This window comes from Curcuma longa, chromosome 1, assembly GCF_044706935.1.
Source record: "Curcuma longa cultivar G26 ecotype Majalengka, Jawa Barat chromosome 1, ITB_CL_G26_1.1, whole genome shotgun sequence".
Lineage (NCBI taxonomy): Eukaryota > Viridiplantae > Streptophyta > Magnoliopsida > Zingiberales > Zingiberaceae > Curcuma > Curcuma longa.
Window position 1 is genome coordinate 17706923 of NC_133861.1, and position 18296 is coordinate 17725218.

Consider the following 18296-nt stretch of genomic DNA (forward strand, 5'->3'; position numbering starts at 1 on the left):
TCGGGGATTTTTATGGACTGGAGAGGGGAGATGATAATGTCAGAGAATTTTCCAATCGCCTTCGCAATCTCACTACCTTCGACACTCTGATGCACAAAAGTACTCTTGTTTTCAACTTTTGACAATTTCTTCTTTTCGAGGCGATTTAGTTTGACGTTTTTTTTTGGACGATTCGTTCAAGCTACCTTCGCAACCTTTCCCCTTTTTCTTCTTCTTCTTTTTTTGTCAATTTGAGTTGGTACATTTTTTCATTGAAATCCAAGGTAAAGTAATACTTATATGTTAAACTTCTAGTAAAACTACTATACATCCCTAAGTAAACCTACCAAAACAAACTATTAAAAAACTTTTAAGCAAATTCTCTAATTTACATTATTAATAATGTATAAAAATTAAATTTTTAGACAATTTAAATTTTCTAAACAATTTTTTTTCACAAATCTTGTTTAAGGAGCTATTTAATATATATATACATATAGTTTTAATAAAAATATTTTAAATTAATTCTTATTTGATTAAGTCCTTTTAAATTTTATATTGAGGTGGAGTCTTTGAAAAGGCAATATCATATAAAAAACAAATAATCTCACGGACGAAGATTTTTTTAAAAATAAAAAATTTAACAAAACAAATTAAAATAAACGACAAATAGTTTGTTTAAGAAATGAATATTCTCATACCTAAAATGACTTAATGAAAATAAGAAATAATTATAAATTCAAAAAAATTCAATTAAATTAAACCGCTGATAAAACTTCCCCGCCATTGGCAATTTAATTTTTTAAAAATAAATTTCTAATTTTCATTATAAACTGATAACAATTAATCAACAAGATTTTCTTGCAGTGGCAAATATAATAGCTATTAAAACTAAAACTTGTTTTACTTGAATGGACAAATAGGAACGAGAACAAAAAATATCACAAAATTATCTAGACAATAAATCATACGGGAAAACTGAAAATAAGAAAACACTTCGTCAAACTATGTTTTTCTTTCTTAGTAATATATATATAATACAACACACACGAACCAAGGGAAATAATAATTCAAGTCAAATCTGAACGTTAAAACAAACTCTCCTTACCCTGCAACCCCAAACTACGATCACCATGAAGAGGCTTTCAGCCTTAGTGAACAACGGCAGAATCACTCAACAGCAATCAACCACAGCAAAACCATTTGCGCTGCATGGAATTAAGATAGTGGTTATTGAAGCAATGCATGGAGAGCAATCTACCAAAATCTAGTTTGGTTGAAGTTTAATGGGATCATAAGAGAAATAGGGGAAAGATCATACAGTTTTGGAAGGTTGCTGATAGGTAACATCCGGCTGTAAACCTTCATTTCTTGATGGTGTTGTTGCTGCACCTGAATTACTGCCTGTCTTCTTTTCGTCTCGAGCTTTGTTAAATATGACAGTGAAACTTTCAGCAGATGCAGGATTATTCACATCCCACTCCCCGAACTTAGGAAGTGGTTGGCCCTGATCCTGGTGGAGTAAAGAGAAACAATACCAGGGATGAGGCAAGTACCAAATTACTCAAAAAAAAAAAATCAACAAAAAAAAAGGATGAGAGACAAAGAAAGACAAGAACCAAAGAATTTGACCACCATAAAAGAATTTTTGCAGAACATCACCAAAACAAGCGCAGAGGAATTAGCAGTGAAAAATTTACTCACAATTAACTATACATGTGTATAATATAAAGGCAATTAATTTAAGCTAAAATACTTGAGGATTTATCCCAGTTGAAGAAACTTATTAAGAGCCATTAAATCTATTAGTAATGTTCTTCAAGATTTTCTTGGGCGCCTAAATGTTAACAATAAAAGACAACTTAATGCACAAAACTCCCACTAATGTGGGGTTCCGGGAAAGGATCGAACCGCATTGGTTGCAAGAAGTTATTTTTGCGAATCAAACCCGATACCATAAGATCATACGGCAACAATTTTATCATTGCGCCAAGACTCCTCTTCACTCGTACAGGACAATATTCATCAAAAAATGTTTTTTTTTCCCTACAAAGCAAGTCTACACAAGTACATACTATGAGAAACAGGAATACCAATTCTGATTTTTCCAACACCAGGTAGAGGTTAGTATCTGAATGTAGATGTTATTAACATTGGTAAGGCTAACTTTTCAGTTTTCTAAAACAAAAACATTGACATTGATGAAAGTGAAGCATGTATTTATCATATAACTTATCTTTAAGAATGTTCATAAGGCAACCTTTACCATGGTACAGATAAATCCAGGTACCAGGGAGCATAGTTCTAGCAGAGATTGAGATATCATGCGGAGTCAATATCAGGTAACTTTGTTGTTGATGCAATATGAGAACTATTTTTTTATGCAGATATGTTTTATATAAAGCTATTCAAAGATGGACAAAAGATAACGTAGCAGATAAATACCAAGAACAACGACGATAAGCTAACTAATACGAGTACAGGAAAAAGGGAGATGATCCTCCCTATATAAATTCGAATGCAAATTTACTCCATGTCAATGACTCACCCCACATCTGTACCTACGCTTATAAATATCAACAAGCTATTACCCACATCATGAATCGAGCAATAATTCGTTTGCAAGTAGCTCAGATCATCCACAGTATCTTACTGGAGCAACATAGAGGTTAAATCCTAATAGCTTAATGAGTATCTATGAGTCGCGATATAATCCATCACAGTGAGAAAACAAAACAAGCAAAGAAATGGGAGCTCCCTAAAAGTGTTTGGCAGATCTGTTGTGCCTGTTATAGCATCTACACAAATCAGATAACTAATTTTGTAGCAACAGATGTACAAAGAAGAAGAAAAAACATCAAATCCAAACGACATTTATCAGACTCAAAGCAATTCCAGTGTCGATAAAGAGGGAGAGGGTTGACAAAACCTTTGAAATCTCTCTATGTTACCTCATTACTAGTTCAAGAACCAGGATATTGACATCGATCACTCCAATTGAAGACTAGGAATTCAGTGAAAAAGATTTAATTACCCTAAAACCCAGGATCCTTCATACTTAAGCAATCAGCAAATTCCAATTCAAGGAAATTATCAACTTAACAAGAAAAATACTAGAAGTAGATATTCATAAAAAATCACCTATATGATTGATTTTCATACATCCAAGAAAAACAAAGTTCCCAAATCAATCAAATGGAAACACATCTTCAGTCCCTAGTAATCATTTTCCGCAAACCCCAAAAATGAATTGCTAGCTAAGAATCTTTAATGATCTTCTCACTTGACGATCCGACAATCAAACTCCAATCCATAGAGAAAAACAAGACCACGATCTCGGTAATCGCCGATCGCAAGAAAGAAGAAATTTCAAGGATTACTCGCTTAAAAAAGATTCTTTCTGTTTAAAAAAAACCCAAAACCGCCGGCAAAGACGCATAAAATCTGAAAGCAAAGGAGATTGCATACAGTATCCATGATCAAAGAGAAGGATGCCGCGAAGAATAGTAGAAGCAAAGAGGGGAACCGGGAGGAACACGAATCGACTCCTTGCCCCTTCTCTTCTTTGTACGCCGCGAGACCAATCATACGTGTGATAACTGCTATATACACCAATATTATTGACCTACCACAAAGGAAGGTCCCACCGTCGCATTCGTACTCTAAGCAGCAATTACTCCCAAGGGTAAACCAGTTGAGCGAATATTCAAAATCGAACTGATCGAATCGTATTTAATCAAATAGAATAAATTAAATTTTTTTTCGAACATCTTTTCAATAATTACATGTTCTATCTTATTTTAACTTTCAATTAGATTAATTCAAAATTAAAGACTTAAAATTTCTCAGTTAGTTTAGGGATTTAAAATTTAATTTATTCAATTTAATTGAATTAAGAATTTTAAAATAGAATCGAATTAATCAAAATTTTTTAAACTGAACTCTTAAATAATCCAATCGAACAACACCGTGGAGAGGTCCCGGCGCGGCTGTCGGCGGTTTATTGACTGCAGCTTCCTCGCCGTTGGATCAAGAGTTCTCTGCTTTAAGATTCCTACACCCAATGATACCAAGCCCTCTAGAGAGAGTTACACACGTCTCGCAGTGCAAAAAGAAGCACAATCTTTGTACTGATCCATGGAGAGGAGATACATTGATATAGAGATCTCAAGAAACCAGGTAGTGCATCATCTTCTTGGGAGTGTGTCGTCTCCTATTGGTAGTGATCCCACCAACCATTCGCTTGGCTAGTTTAAGGTCCTTTTCATCTTCATGTCAGATCTCGGCGATTTCCCCACTGTACGTGATGTTGTCTCCACAAGATCTGTGCATCTCAATCATATGTTTTTCACCACAAATCTTCATGGGCATGCTAGTAAAGCATCCTTCTTGATGTTTTTGGTCTCCTTGCTCCAATTCTTATAATCTTATATCGTCAAATGAAAATTTTTAATATGTTTAAATAGCAAAAGGATCCTCATTTATGTATCTTAGCATTTGAGGTTGAATTGAGCTCGCTATCCAAATTGATACAATTGAAATTTTTTTCAAAGATAAAACTTCAAACCTAAAGCAAAAGAAAAGAAGTTGTCTATTCTTTATGCTCTCATTTTCTTGATCCTTCTTCTCTCTTCTCCATCAATCAGGATGGTGCTGACGTGAGAGATCTTGTGCCCATCAGCTCCACTCCAGCTGCACCTCTGCTTCAGTTCCCTGTGGCAGGCGTTGATATGAATCTCTTTCAACCCACCAGGAAGACCATTTTTTGGCAATGATTTAACTTCAGGGCATTTCTTGATGTGGAGAGTTTCCAAAGATGTGATGGATTTCAGCACTGCTGGCAAACATGTCATGTTACTGCATCCTGAGAAGCTTAAATATCTTAGACAAGAAAGTTGTTGAAGCCATTCTTCTTGCTCTGCCGTAAATGTCACCAAGAAGGACGAGCTGATTTCCAACCAGTGAATGAAGCCAAGACTGGCTTCTGGAATGCACTGTGCTACCCTCCATATGCGATCAGTAGTGAGCTCAAGCTTTGAATCCTGCCTCTTGCATAATTTATTCTTGTCATTTGCGATTGGAGTAATCTTATCTGACAACAACAAGGCTATTTCTTTTGGTAAGGTGGGAGTGGGAATTGGCCCTCTGAGCTTGGGACAGTTTCTGATATGTAGTTTAGCTAGGTGAGCGAACAGATTGCAAGATGGTTCAATTGATGAATATGACCACTCCTTCAACTCGGGCATGTCTTCAATCCTAAGTTCTTCCAGTGATTCAAATGCCGTGCCATTGTCTCCATAAAATTGTGCACCAAGCTCTTCTAGTGATGCCATGCTTCTCATGTGCAGAAACCGAAGAAAGGGCAGCTGCCCAAGTGGAGGTAGCAGTTTCCATCGATCACAGTGGGACAGCTCGATATACTCAAGATTTGATGTCTGCATCCAGCTGGGAGACCTGATGCCCATGTAGCGTCTAATCTTCAACTCAATGAGATTTTGATGAGGTTGGAGTCCCTCCAGGACTTCTTCATCTTCCCAAGTGCTCGGGTAGCCTTGCCTGTGATAGTTCCAGTACAGTGACAACTTCCTGAGGTGTTCTTTGTTACATAACCTGGCTTCCTGAGCATGCTTCTTGCTTCTAACATTGTCAAGGTTCTTGATGCAAAGCTCTCCATGGAGCTGCTTCAGGTTACCCAATTCCTTGATCTGAAATCCACTCGACTTCCTTGCAGTGAACTGCTCTAGGTCCTGTAGAAGAGTCAGTGAACCGATACCAGGTATGGCATACAATGATTCAGGACTAATTCGAAGATACCGCAGGTTAATCAGATCCCCAATGGCTGCTGGATGTGGTTTTGGTGACCAGCCATAGGAATTCACACTGCTAAGCATGATCTTTATCTTCAGACCTTGCAAATGGTAAAGCTTGTACAAAGAATTTGGAAATTCAACAGCATGGCTGCTTTGAATCTCCAAGTACCTGAGGTGCACTAGCTTACCAATTGCTTCTGGCAACTTGGTCACTGGAAGATCATGGAGAACGAGGATACGAAGACCTTTAAGCCGCTTTAAAACTTCCTCAAAGAGTTCAACAAATGCAGACCGCGCCAAAGGTTTCTCTCCAAAGATGACAAGGCTTCTTAGATTCTTCATTTCATGTGCAAACTCATAGACCTTCTTCAGGTGAGTTTCATTACTAGACAGGTGGTTGACACTCCTTGGAATTTCTGAAGTTTCATTTTCGAGTCTGAAATGATCTTTGGTCGACACAGATTCACCAACATCATGAAGCAAGTCATGAATTGCATATCTGTTGTTACCTCCCGCCGCATTTTGGAAAAAGAATCTGCTGGACAAATCATCTATATACTCCCCCGCTATGTCCTCCAGTCTTCTCTGACCATCTGGTTGAACAAAACCAAGGGCCATCCACATCTGGACTAAACTATCCTTTTCAAAGCAGTGTTTTTTGGGGAAGATTGAGCAGTATGCAAAGCACTGCTTCAAGTGTTTAGGGAGTTGCTCATAGCTCAATCTTAGAGCTGGCACAATGTCATATTCATTCTGATGTAATTGCCATAGTTTGCTTGCTAGAATTCTTCTCCAGTGATCTTCTTCCAAGTGGGTCTTCAAGGCACCTCCTACAGTCTTCGCAGCCAGTGGTGAACCACCCAACTTCCATGCGATCTGTTGCCCAAGCTGCAATAATTTGGGGTAGTGTCCAGGATTATGACAACCGAATGCACAGTTCATAAAAAAGGGCAAGAAATCTTTATTGCCTAGACCCTCTAATTTCATACTTTCCTTTGACTCCATCATATCTGCAATCCTCTGGTTGCGGGTGGTTATCAGAACTATGCTTCCCTCTCTGGCAGACTGGAATGGCCTAGCCAACATTTCCCATTTACCACTTGCTTCATTCCAGACATCATCAAGTACGATGAGAAACCTCTTTCCTCGCAGATGCTTCATGAGAAACAATTGAAGTTTCCCCAAACTGTGCGAGTTGTGAAAATTTTCCTGCCTCCTTGATGAAGCTTCCGCTAGAATCTCAATTGAAATGCTTTTGAGATCAAATCGGTGTGCACACACCCACACCTTTGTTGTGAAACGAGCCATTACTGCAGGATCATTAAAGGCAGCCTGTGCAAGACTGGTCTTCCCAACCCCTCCCAGGCCAACTATAGAGATCACAGAAAAGTTTCTACCACTCGAAGAGGTTGCATCAAAGGGCTGAAGGAGAAGCTTCACTAAGCTTTCTTTCTCATGGTCTCGGCCGAACAATTTCTGTCCAGAGATTGATGTTGTAATCCGCCACTCGAGTGAGTCATCTGACCTTGGAGCAAAATCTGATTGCAGTAGCTTGGTCAAACTGGACATTTCAGAATGAACGTTTTCCAACATTTTTGTAGCCTCTAACAAGTCATTGAGGTCTTGATCGGAGAAGCACAAGCGGTTAATCACTACTTGGGCATGCTTTGCAGCATGATTAAGAAGCCGCAACTGGAAGAAGCCATGCGCCTGTGATTTGTTGCGGTTCCTGACTTTCTCCTCAATCTTTCTGTAATCAAACTTGTCAAAGATGTCATCGAGCACATAAAACTCGTTCTTCAATCTCAGGATGTAATCTGCAAATATTACACTACTGGTCTGGCTCGCTTCTGCTGCATGTATCAAATCTTTAATCATCTTCGCCTTGCTCCCCAGTTGCTTAATCTTCTCCTCGGTGTCGTAGCTTTGGTGTTCGTATTGGTTGCCGGCATAGCCGCAGATCTTATCAGCCAACCTACCGATGAAGGATGATGCCAGCCAATCCACCATGTTGCTAGAACAAGGCACTGTTCTTCAAGCTGCTGAAAATAAAAAACAAAACGAAAAAAAGAGAGAGAGGATGCTGGTGATCGATCTGCAAACCTTTTTGTTCTGTTGTCAGTAGGACGATCAGAACCACTCCAACATCTTCCTCGAACAGGACGCTGGTTATCAGCAAAAGCTCATGGAGCTTGTTTAGTTAAGTTCATCATCCTTTTGTTTTTGTTGCAAATCAACTCTAAGCAATTTACTAACTGCAGTTCTTCACAGATGGCTGACGCGGCATCCAACCAACCCTTCAATAGAATAATGAAGCAAAACAAGAGAAGGAACTCGGCGAGTCGTAATTGTTTGCACGGCCTTCGTCATTCAAGAGAATAGGAAGGATAGGAAAAGCACAGGAAGTTGTGGAGGATGTAGACTTTTTAATAATTAATTCCCAATTTGGTTTTTCATACAACCTCGATTCTTAGCATTTGATGAACACAGTGTTTGGTTTCCTCATAACTTCATACTTGATTATGATGTCCATAGTAGAAGGAAAGTTCCAGGAAGATGTAGATGACTGAGATCTTTGATTTAACATGTAATTTTATTTTTCAGCTCATGCTTCATCAGTTGGAATTGCCTTGAATTTAAGTGCTCTATTTCAAAAAAAAAAAAATTAAAAATACAAGACCATGATTAATTACATTGATTATGATGCCAGAAAAATCATAGTTTAATAAAATACAATTCTATATCTAATAACTTCGAATATTTTTTATTTTTTTAGAAAAATATAATATGGCATTGTTAATGATATTTAAATAGGACAATAAACACGCATTTTAAAGCTTCAGGGCACTATTTTTAAAGCTGCAGATCTAATGGATCTTATCGGCTAAAATAACCACGCGCAGCTTTTCTTCCTTCTTAATCCTGACGCGCGACGACTTTGGGTGTGTTGAGTGGATCTTTGTTCTTCAATGGCTGCGGAAACTAAGCCCGCGGCTTCGGAGGACCCTAAGGTCGACATCTTCGATGACGACGACGAGTTCGAGATCGGGGAAGGTACCATGTCTTTTTTTAGGGTTTATCTATATATTTATTCCGTGGACTCTGCAAGATGAAAAGTAAAGTCTATTTCCCTTATTTCACTAAAGTTACCGTCTTTCCGTTCCAATCACATTTGTGATGCCCTTATGACGTTTTTTTTTCATTAATTTGCCTGTTGGTAAAGTTTTGAAAATTTATATGTGTGTGAATTGCTACCTTCAGCAATCATTATCCGTCTCAGAATTTGGTTTTATAGGATGATTTTTCTCTCTCTCAATATCTTTTCTTGTATAGACATGTACTTGGTGAATTGATTACAATAGAATTACAAAAGAAGAAGACGAAACACAGATTCTGAATTATGTTTATCTGGAAATAACGCCAGAGTTCGAAGGTCATTTTCAGTTTTGACCTTGTGTTTATTATTGTAATACCCCTTTTCTTTCGCTGATAATTCCCAACGAAAAGATATGCTGCATCAGTTTGTGCATCTTTCTGATAAGTAGTTTGCGTGCTTTAAGCTGTGTTTACACGGAGGGGAGGAAGTAGGAGAGAAGTGAAGGTTTAAGTGAAACTAAAAGAAAAGAGAATTGTATTATGTTACTACTGCTTTATTCTAATATGCTAGGACAGTTGCACGAGGAATAAATAGTTCACTTTCTGATTATTAGACGAAAGTTTAATTTCCCTTTGCCCAAATATCCTTGGATGGTTTTGCAAGGAAACAAATAATACCACTTACTGTCTATTACATGATTTTTGTATCTAATTTAGGCGAAAATAGAAAAGAGGAATTCGATGGATTTTAATTCATTCCTCTCTGCTTCCTTGCAAGTATACAAGTGTGATTGATACTTTTATTTCTTCTCTTTTCCCTCCTACTTGCATCCAAGAAACACAAAATTAGTGTTTCTAGAACAAGACCTGGGGTTTAGGCACTGTTTTGTGGAAAATATGAAGTAATTCTTTATGGTAAATAATGTATGTTGAGAGCGATGCAGTTATGGATCATTTGGCACAACAATTCTTATGGCTCTAAATGCTCCTACGGTCAAGGTTTATCTTGGTTCATGTTCCTTTAGTGATTTAAATTCATTATTGATTTTGAGATAGTGACAACACTTGACACTGGTACTTTTAATTCCTGAGTCTACAACAGGTTTCTAACTTTTTTTTTTCAATTTGTTTCCTATTGATTCTAATTGCTCACCTATTGTTCAAAAACTTCTTTATGAGTCAGAGCATCTGAATTAATAAATAAGTAGGATTAAGGAACTAGAGAATGATAGGTTCTAGAGCATATTTTGTACTTTTCCAAACAAACTAAAAGCATTTCATTTTTGAATTACTATGTATAAGTTTATAATCAGCATGATTTACTGCTATATACGCAAACAAAAATTAACTTGGCAAAAAAAATTGTACAAACATAGTCTCCAAGATTTGTACTAGTATTAAAATGTTTGCATCGGCTAACTTTGATTCTCTATCCTATGAGATATAAGGATCACACTTTGATTCATCCTGCACCGACTTTCCCACTTGATTATTCATTAATGATGAGATGAAAATGAGAACCCACAATCTTAGAGTTGTCCCCACTCATTGATGCCCATCCCACCTACATAACTTTGATATTGATTTTTGTTTTCATCAAACTTGTCTATCAGATTTTGCTTTCTACAAGGGTCTGCTTTGTCCTGAGCTTCTCCCTTGGCATGTCTTGTGTGGTGGCGATGAGGCAGGGGATTATACTTGACGCCCCTCCTTGCTTGACACCATTCCCATCTTTGAATAAAGGATATTCATATTTGGCAGTTAGTGACAAATAAACTTCTACCCAAACTATCAGCTCAAGAAGCTAGTTTGTAGTGTACTGCATCAGGAATTGAGATCCAGACGTAGAGCTTATGGACACGTCTTGGAAACCATTCCATTTATTTTTTCCCTCAGCTTTTCAGAATGGAACTCCACTGATATTTCAAACTATTTTGTAGTATCACTATCTATGGCAATGTGAAGAATGATTGGCTCAGTTACTTTTCATGTGAGAATCTTTTAACATGGTCAGAGTAACTATAAAACATTATATATCAGGAAATGGTCAAAATTGGTCTCTATAATCAATGAAACCTTGGCGATTAGAATGTAGTATTGCATGCTTGTCAGCAAACCAAAACTCTGGTTGTTGAACGCAAAACATTTTTTGTTTTTTGATTGCTCTGGTTCCTGACACCTTGTGGTTTAGGCAAATCCTTATATTCTTCCTTCCAAACTTTCTTACTTCCATTGAGTTACTTATTTTGCTACTGTCTAGTTCCTCTCTGATAATACAAAAAATTGTTTATTTTGAGCACCTTCATCTTTTTTCTTATTCACTCCCATCTTTTGATGTTTTCCATAAATCTTTGGCAAATGACAAACCCTGATTGCTTCACTCTTTTACGTTTAATATATTGTCTGTTAACAAGGTTTATACTTTCTATTTGCTGCCCTGACAATACTTTTTATTCTCTTCATTTCCTACTTGTTGAAGAGTTGGTCTTTCTTGAGAAATAAAAATATACATTTTGAAATTGGGGTCGTTGACTTAATAACGAGCAGGATTGTTTGAAAATAGAAATTGTAGTGGAATTTGAACCATGTGTTTATTTTTGATAATAACCAATCGTATTATACTTGCTGCAGAATGGGATGATGAGAATGAAGAAGGCAAACAAAGTGATGCAACAGTGAGAGGACGATTGGGATGATAACAATGTGAATGATGACTTTTCTCTTCAACTTAAGAAGGAGCTCGAAAGCAACTCCAACAAGAGTTTAATTTTAAGCTGCATCAAAGATGCATTTGTTAAACACGTTAAACGTGCAAACATAATTTCTTTATGTACTGTTTGTTTGTTACAAAAAGAGATACTGACTTTGCAAACATAGTTTCTTTATATAGTGTTGCTTTGTTATAAAAAGAGACGCTGACTTTACAGTTGCAAGGTAATCTTGGATTTTGAATGTTTAACCCATGAACCCCTCAATTGCTTAATCAACGTAGCTTTAGCTTTGTGATTTGCAAAAAAGAAAAAAGTGCAGTTTGGTTGACATCCACAAGGACACAACTAAGTAAACCAAAGTTTACTGCTAAAAATGATCGCACACGAGGATCTGACAGACGCATGGAACTTTCGATCATTCAATAAATAAGCATCAGCAGTGGTGTGGGAGCATGTCATCCAGTCTACGGTGCAAATACAGAAATCAGTAACTTTATTCATCACCGATTCATATATAGTACAAATAGATAAGTCATTCACCATAAACCTGCATGTCCATCAAGTGTCCAGTAACTTAAACTGATGGTGAAATCATCTACAGTATGGCATAGGTAGAATTGAATTTTTGATCAGTCATTTGCTAAGGAAACAGGTGGGCATTTATCAGCATCCTACAGGAGTACGTTCAGTAACTTAAACTGATGATGAAATCATCTACAATCTTTCACATAGGTAGAATTGAATGTTTGATCAGTGAATCGCTCAGGCAACAGGTGAGCATTTATCAGCATCCTGCGAGGTATCAACATCGGCAGGGGGCATGAATTGCCACATCGGGTAGCCGGGATAACCCATGATTGGCATCATTAGCTTGTGTCCGGCTGGTTGACCAGGGACTGTGAAGGGAGTTGGTATAACAGGCGGGTGGGCAACATAACTTGATCTTGCGTTCAGAAGCTTTATTTGGTTCTCAAGGCTTTCCTTTTCTGCCTTCAGCTTCTGCTTCTCTTCGCGGAGTTCATTCTTCTCAGCCTGAAGAACACCATAACCGATTATTAACTAATGGATCATTAATAGAACAGAACAACTTGTAACAAAAACATTTGCAAATTAGGTCTCTGCCAAGCATCTAAAAAGCAAAATTTTCTGATCAAAATATCAGTACCAATCTTTCCTCTAAAAAACAAACAAAGAGAAACTGGAAACTTCTTGGCAAAATTAATGCCAATGTCCCAGCTAACAGCAAAAACTTTACCAATTATAGTTGCACTGAATTCTACACGGGTAAAACCACTACTGTATGCAGATCATTTAAAGCACTTTTAACCATTAGCATCAACTCTAATTGATTCTAACAAGACAATTTATCATCAGCTTTGAACAAGTTAATACAATTTAACCTACTTTATTTTATTAGATCATCTATCAAAGAGACATCTAACTGGTCCACAATAGAATTTATTATTCTCTAGCAGCATTCATCCTACACTATTGTTTTGTATCCATTGTACCCAAATTGCCCAACCATCAACCTCAGGTCTCTGATCGTACCAGTCTTGCAATTTCCTCTTCTTTTTAGGGTAAGGGTTAATACATGTTTAAAAAAAGAATAGAAGATCCTCATTAAATAAAACTAGATAGTATATCTAGCCGCAATCTTTGACCAACGATCGAATGAGATTTATATTTTGTGGAACAAACAAAAAAGACATAGAAAGACTTAAATGCATAGATTGATGATGCCAAAATGGTATCTAGGTGTTGGTTTGGGGAAGGAATGATAATCTCAGAATTATTTGCTGCCAAACCTATAACCAGTAATTTCCTTGTCTAGAAATGATTAATACACAGTAGTATTCGATTCACAATAATATTCGACATGCCTGAACTATGAATTCATATAAAACAGCAACCTTTTGAGCCTTTTCATATGGATTAGCTAGTAACTGAATTCTAATATGGATTACAAATGGAAGACAGTTTCAAAGAGTAAAAAATTGGTCTTCTAAGACAGGAATCTATTAGTCTATAACCAACCACATGAGAATCAAGCAAACAAAATCTATAGTCAAACTTAATGAACACAAGGTAAGAAACTGCCTTGAATGCATAAATGGTCATTCCAACATTTTCATCATCTTAGATAAAATCAAATTCACCACATAGATATTGCTAACAGCTATACAACATGGACTACAGGAGTCATAGGAGTCCACAGGGGCTCACCGTCTTAGCACTCCACTGAACTCTATGGCTGCTCAAATCTTACCCCTCCTCTGAACTCTATGGCAGCCGTATCAATATTGAGTTTCATGTTGACTAACTTTTTAATAATTCAGTTTTCCTTATGTTTACTAAAATTTTTTTGCCTCCCTCTGGAACTGGTAACAGGTCAAGTTTGACTTTTTAAAGCACCTTATCTGACTCATTTATTCGGATCATGAAAAATGGGACTAAGTTCCTAATATATGGGAAGACATCATATCAGAAAAACTCATTTTCATATGATTAGATTTCAGGTATTTCAAATGTATAAGTTTGTTAAACATATAGTATATTGGGTGTTCAATCTCTCACTTTCAACTCAACAAAGAAACTAGTTAAACATCTTCCTTTAGCTTATCATTGGAAGTTTATTTATTTCAAACTCAATGTGACAACTAAAAAGGAGGGTTGGGCTCATTGCAACTTAACCCAACACCTTATATGGGTTGTGCTATTTGCAACTTAAACCAACACCTCATAACATATGCTGACAATAATTGGTTATCTCTTCAAATGTATAAGAACCATCTAAATTTACTCACTGCTCAAATATCATTTCTTAGAGTTTACAACTAATTGTTACTGAATATTAACATTTCTTATTTTATCTTTCTAAATAACCCCACACATTCATGCATTTTCATATCTCTACATTATTTTTGGGCAAAGATCAAAAGGACACCCCTTTTTTTCCAAATCGTCAAAAGGGCGCCCCATTTGGATTTTTTATCAAAAAGGCACCTTACCACCATGTAAAATGGCACGTTATCCTTTAGTACTATTCCTATTATTATCTTGCCTATATCTCCCGCCTAAATCTTGAATCGGTCGAGCACGTTGTAGCAGCTATGAAACCGTAGCTGCTACAACATAGAAAATAATCTTAAATAAAGAGAACCAAAATTCTTTGAAGCCTCCGAAAAATCTTTAAATGATGTTGTTTGGGCCTAAGACTGAGCTGTTTCACCTAGTAACAAATGTAGATCTCTGAATAAGCTTTGATTTGATATATTGTGTGTCCCGTGTTTCAATCCGAGATAAAAATTATGGCATCTCAAAGCTTACCTAACATTCATAGTTGTAGTAGCTATTGTTTCGTAGCTGCTACAATGCACCCCCAATTCAAGATTTAGACGGGAAATATAGGGGAGAGATAATAAAGGGAATAGTAGAGAGTAGTTGGGTAATTGTACATGAGGGTGGGGCACCCTTTGATAAAAAATCAAAGTGGAATATCATCTTGGTGATTCCAACAATAAGGGATGCCCTTTTGATCTTTGCCCTTTTTTGTGTTGTTTCCTAACTATTCAATATTCTAATCCATAAAGTATGGTATCTTGCACCATGATCTCATGAGAATTTCTCTTCCTACCTATGTAGAAACAACGATCACAAGATTCTAGAAACTCTACCTCATTTCAACTGGCCACTATATATTTATTAATCTCATCAACATCTACTCTATTTGAATGATGTTTTCCATCCAAACTTCTAGGGCAAACTATATAGCTTCTAGTAGCCAAATGACAAAGATGTTAGAATGAGTTTTTTTATCCAATTGGTTTTTCTATTAGAAGCAATTAAAATAAAAGGTAGCCATGTGTGTGTGTGTGTGTGTGTGATGAATCAAACAAATTTAATCACAAATAATTTTATCACATGCTTCTTTCTTATTCTATATTCCCTTTTCCAAGAGGATCACTGCTGGATTCTCAAAGAAAGTTGGTTATCCTCACCAGTGGATCTGATCTCTAACCTTCCTAACAAACACCTCAATATTATTCCTTTCGCATGCAATTAATTATTCTAATAGTTCAACTTTTCCTCAAATTAGATCAACCAGGGAGAAAGTATGTGAGATTTATTAAAACATGCACATAAAATACACATGCTCACATTGACAACTATCTAGTGTTCAAATCTATGTAGAGTTTCACTTATTCAATGCACATACAACACAGATTGGAAACTTATAGTTCCAAGTCAACCTATATGATTGTATTAGAATCACATAATCAACACCATAGAATTCAAACTGAACCACCAGCACAATCAATCTAGAGATGCCAGAATGTGAAGTACAAAAGGATAGTCCAACATACCTTCAGTTCTTTTATCTTCTCTTCAAGAGTTCCATTTGATTCTTTAAGCTTTTGTGCCTCACTGCGTAGTTGAGTCAACATGCGAGTAGCATCACTTAGAATTGCAGCTTTATCAGTTTTTGGCTGCTTTCCAGGTTCAAGAAGAGAGGCCAATTCCAGGAATCTAAAATCAAAACCAAAGTAAAAAAACCTCAAGCCATTTGATCATTAATGATAAGTAATTGTGATCATTATTGGTTCACATTATGACAAATAACAAATAGTACCGGTCATTCAACTTGTCCCTCCTCATTTTTTCTCTACAAGCTTTGGTAGCAGGTTTAGCACAGGTTTCTGACCTAGAACTGCAACTCGAAAGATATGCAATTATAAAAGGACCCACAAAACACATAAATTAGAAAAAAAAACTGATTAAATTTGAGGAGTTAACCGCTTTCCATTAACTGGTTCTTTGATGCTATCAGAATTTGCAAGTGAGCTGTCAATTTTGAATAAAATGAGTTACACCTTAAGTAAAAACAATGTAATGAACAAAATACCCAAAAATATATGCAATATAAATAATCCAAGGATGATATAACATATCCTAGCAAACGGAATAGAAAACAAATGAGTTACAACTTAATCAAAAAAAGGATGCAAGAAATGTGTAAACTGTAAATAGTCCAAGTATGATACGGGCATAGAAGCATTCAAATTCTAGCATGGGAGTAGAAAATAAATTAAGAATAAAAAAAGAAATGAAGAGAAAAAAGGTTATGGAATAAGTTGATGAAAACTCATATGAACTAACAAAAACATAAAATACAAAGGATAGAAAAGAACTAAATTAGCAATTTAGCATGAAGAACTATCAGCAATTGTAAAAGCCAACTCCACTAAGTCGACATAGAAAAATTAGATATTGGCTACGTCCTGAAAAACCTACATCAAAAAGACCAGATAATGGCAAGCAACGATGACCAAAAACATTTAACAATCAGAATAGTCTCGATCTTGCAGGCTCTGGTAGAAAAGTTTTTGATGCACAGAACCATGAAGATGAAGATTTATCTATCAGCTATATGTTTACCTTTTACATTCTAACTAATATTAAAGATAAAATATCTATAATACAAGCGGGGTAGTTCGTTACCCTACATAGATCTCATGAAACAAGGCGAATCAACAAAAAATAAATAAGTAACTAAATATCACCATTACTAGAACAAAGTAGGTGAAACACTGCAGCAGAAAAGCCCTACCAAACAAGCAAGTACACATACCGTGACTCACTCATCCTCATAGCTTAGATTGGCGAAAAGAATTCGCGCACGCTAATCAATTTGACAAGGTCTTTGAAAAACATAAAACTACAGTTCTGACGATAATTATGACGCATCCAAATCTCACCATCATTCATAAAAGTAACACCAACCTTAGGTTTCAATACCGGAACAAAAAGCAAGCATCAATCCCTAAGAAATAGACGTCTAAATCACAAATTTAGAAGAAACGGCCACCCGATCCATCCAAAAGGGGAACATCTTTTCAAAACGAGTATTCGATGAAAACCCTAAGATTCGTAGACGAAATCACCTGACGCTAGAGGAAGGGTTGAATCCCTGAGCAGTCCAATAAAAGCCATCGTTATTCCCTGCAAAATCCCCCTCTGGAACGGGGATTTCGTCGATCAGGGACTCCAATAACCAATTTGGGTTCTCCGACGAGCCCATCGCCGGAAACCTAGATATCGCCGGCGGCGGTCAAAGGAGGAATCGGGATGGGGTACCGATTCGATGTCGGAAGAATGGTTGGTTTTCGACGTTCTTTCCTTTTTTTATGTCTTTTTCTTTACAGCTGCTGAGCTCGGCGGATATATCTGGAAATTGCAGTTACTGATTTTATTACCTACTAATCTACCTATCCAATTATGATTAAGTCTATGGAATACTCCGTGGGTACCGATGGTATGGGTGTCGCAAGGCAAAGTTGTAACTTTTCAGATCAGACCAATATTTTTTTTTTCAAATCTTTTAACATTTACAAAATCATCTCGCTATTCATCTAGTGAAATTATTATGTTTTTCAAAAGTAATCGAATCGATTAACTCTAAAAGTATCATTCTGATCTCATGGAAGATAAATCGAGAAGCAACACAAACGATATATAATTAATCCACACACCGTAATTAAAAATCGTTTTATAGATATTTGATTAATTAAAAGTCTTTGTCGTTGCACCATCCTCCGAGCGAATTTTCAACACTAGTGAAATCATGTGACATGGTGACCCCAAATCATTATTCCATCATATAACAATGGGAAAGCCGGTGATAAAATCATGATTTTGA

General features: G+C 36.5%; 3 protein-coding genes across 3 annotated transcripts; all 3 read right to left on the bottom strand.

Moving 5' to 3' along the window:
* Positions 1-975: 975 nt before the first annotated feature.
* LOC141840839 (protein NOI4-like) lies at positions 976-3549 on the bottom strand. Its single transcript, XM_074728920.1, has 3 exons — positions 3448-3549; positions 1301-1492; positions 976-1187 (listed from the first exon to the last, which is right to left on the bottom strand). Exons 1-3 carry the CDS (start codon positions 3454-3456, stop codon positions 1164-1166), a joined length of 225 nt encoding a protein of 74 aa, XP_074585021.1. The 5' UTR covers positions 3457-3549; the 3' UTR covers positions 976-1163.
* Positions 3550-4497: 948 nt separating this feature from the next.
* On the bottom strand, positions 4498-7964 carry LOC141840745 (disease resistance protein RGA2-like). The gene is made up of 2 exons (XM_074728812.1): positions 7893-7964; positions 4498-7803 (listed from the first exon to the last, which is right to left on the bottom strand). The coding sequence occupies exon 2, from the start codon at positions 7797-7799 to the stop codon at positions 4578-4580; it is 3222 nt and encodes a 1073-aa protein (XP_074584913.1). The 5' UTR covers positions 7800-7803; positions 7893-7964; the 3' UTR covers positions 4498-4577.
* A 4167-nt stretch (positions 7965-12131) lies between these two features.
* Positions 12132-17762, bottom strand: LOC141831360 (transcription factor ILR3-like). The gene is made up of 5 exons (XM_074718718.1): positions 17542-17762; positions 16394-16441; positions 16230-16307; positions 15964-16126; positions 12132-12628 (listed from the first exon to the last, which is right to left on the bottom strand). The coding sequence occupies exons 1-5, from the start codon at positions 17676-17678 to the stop codon at positions 12359-12361; spliced, it is 696 nt and encodes a 231-aa protein (XP_074574819.1). The 5' UTR covers positions 17679-17762; the 3' UTR covers positions 12132-12358.
* Between the last annotated feature and the right edge of the window lie 534 nt (positions 17763-18296).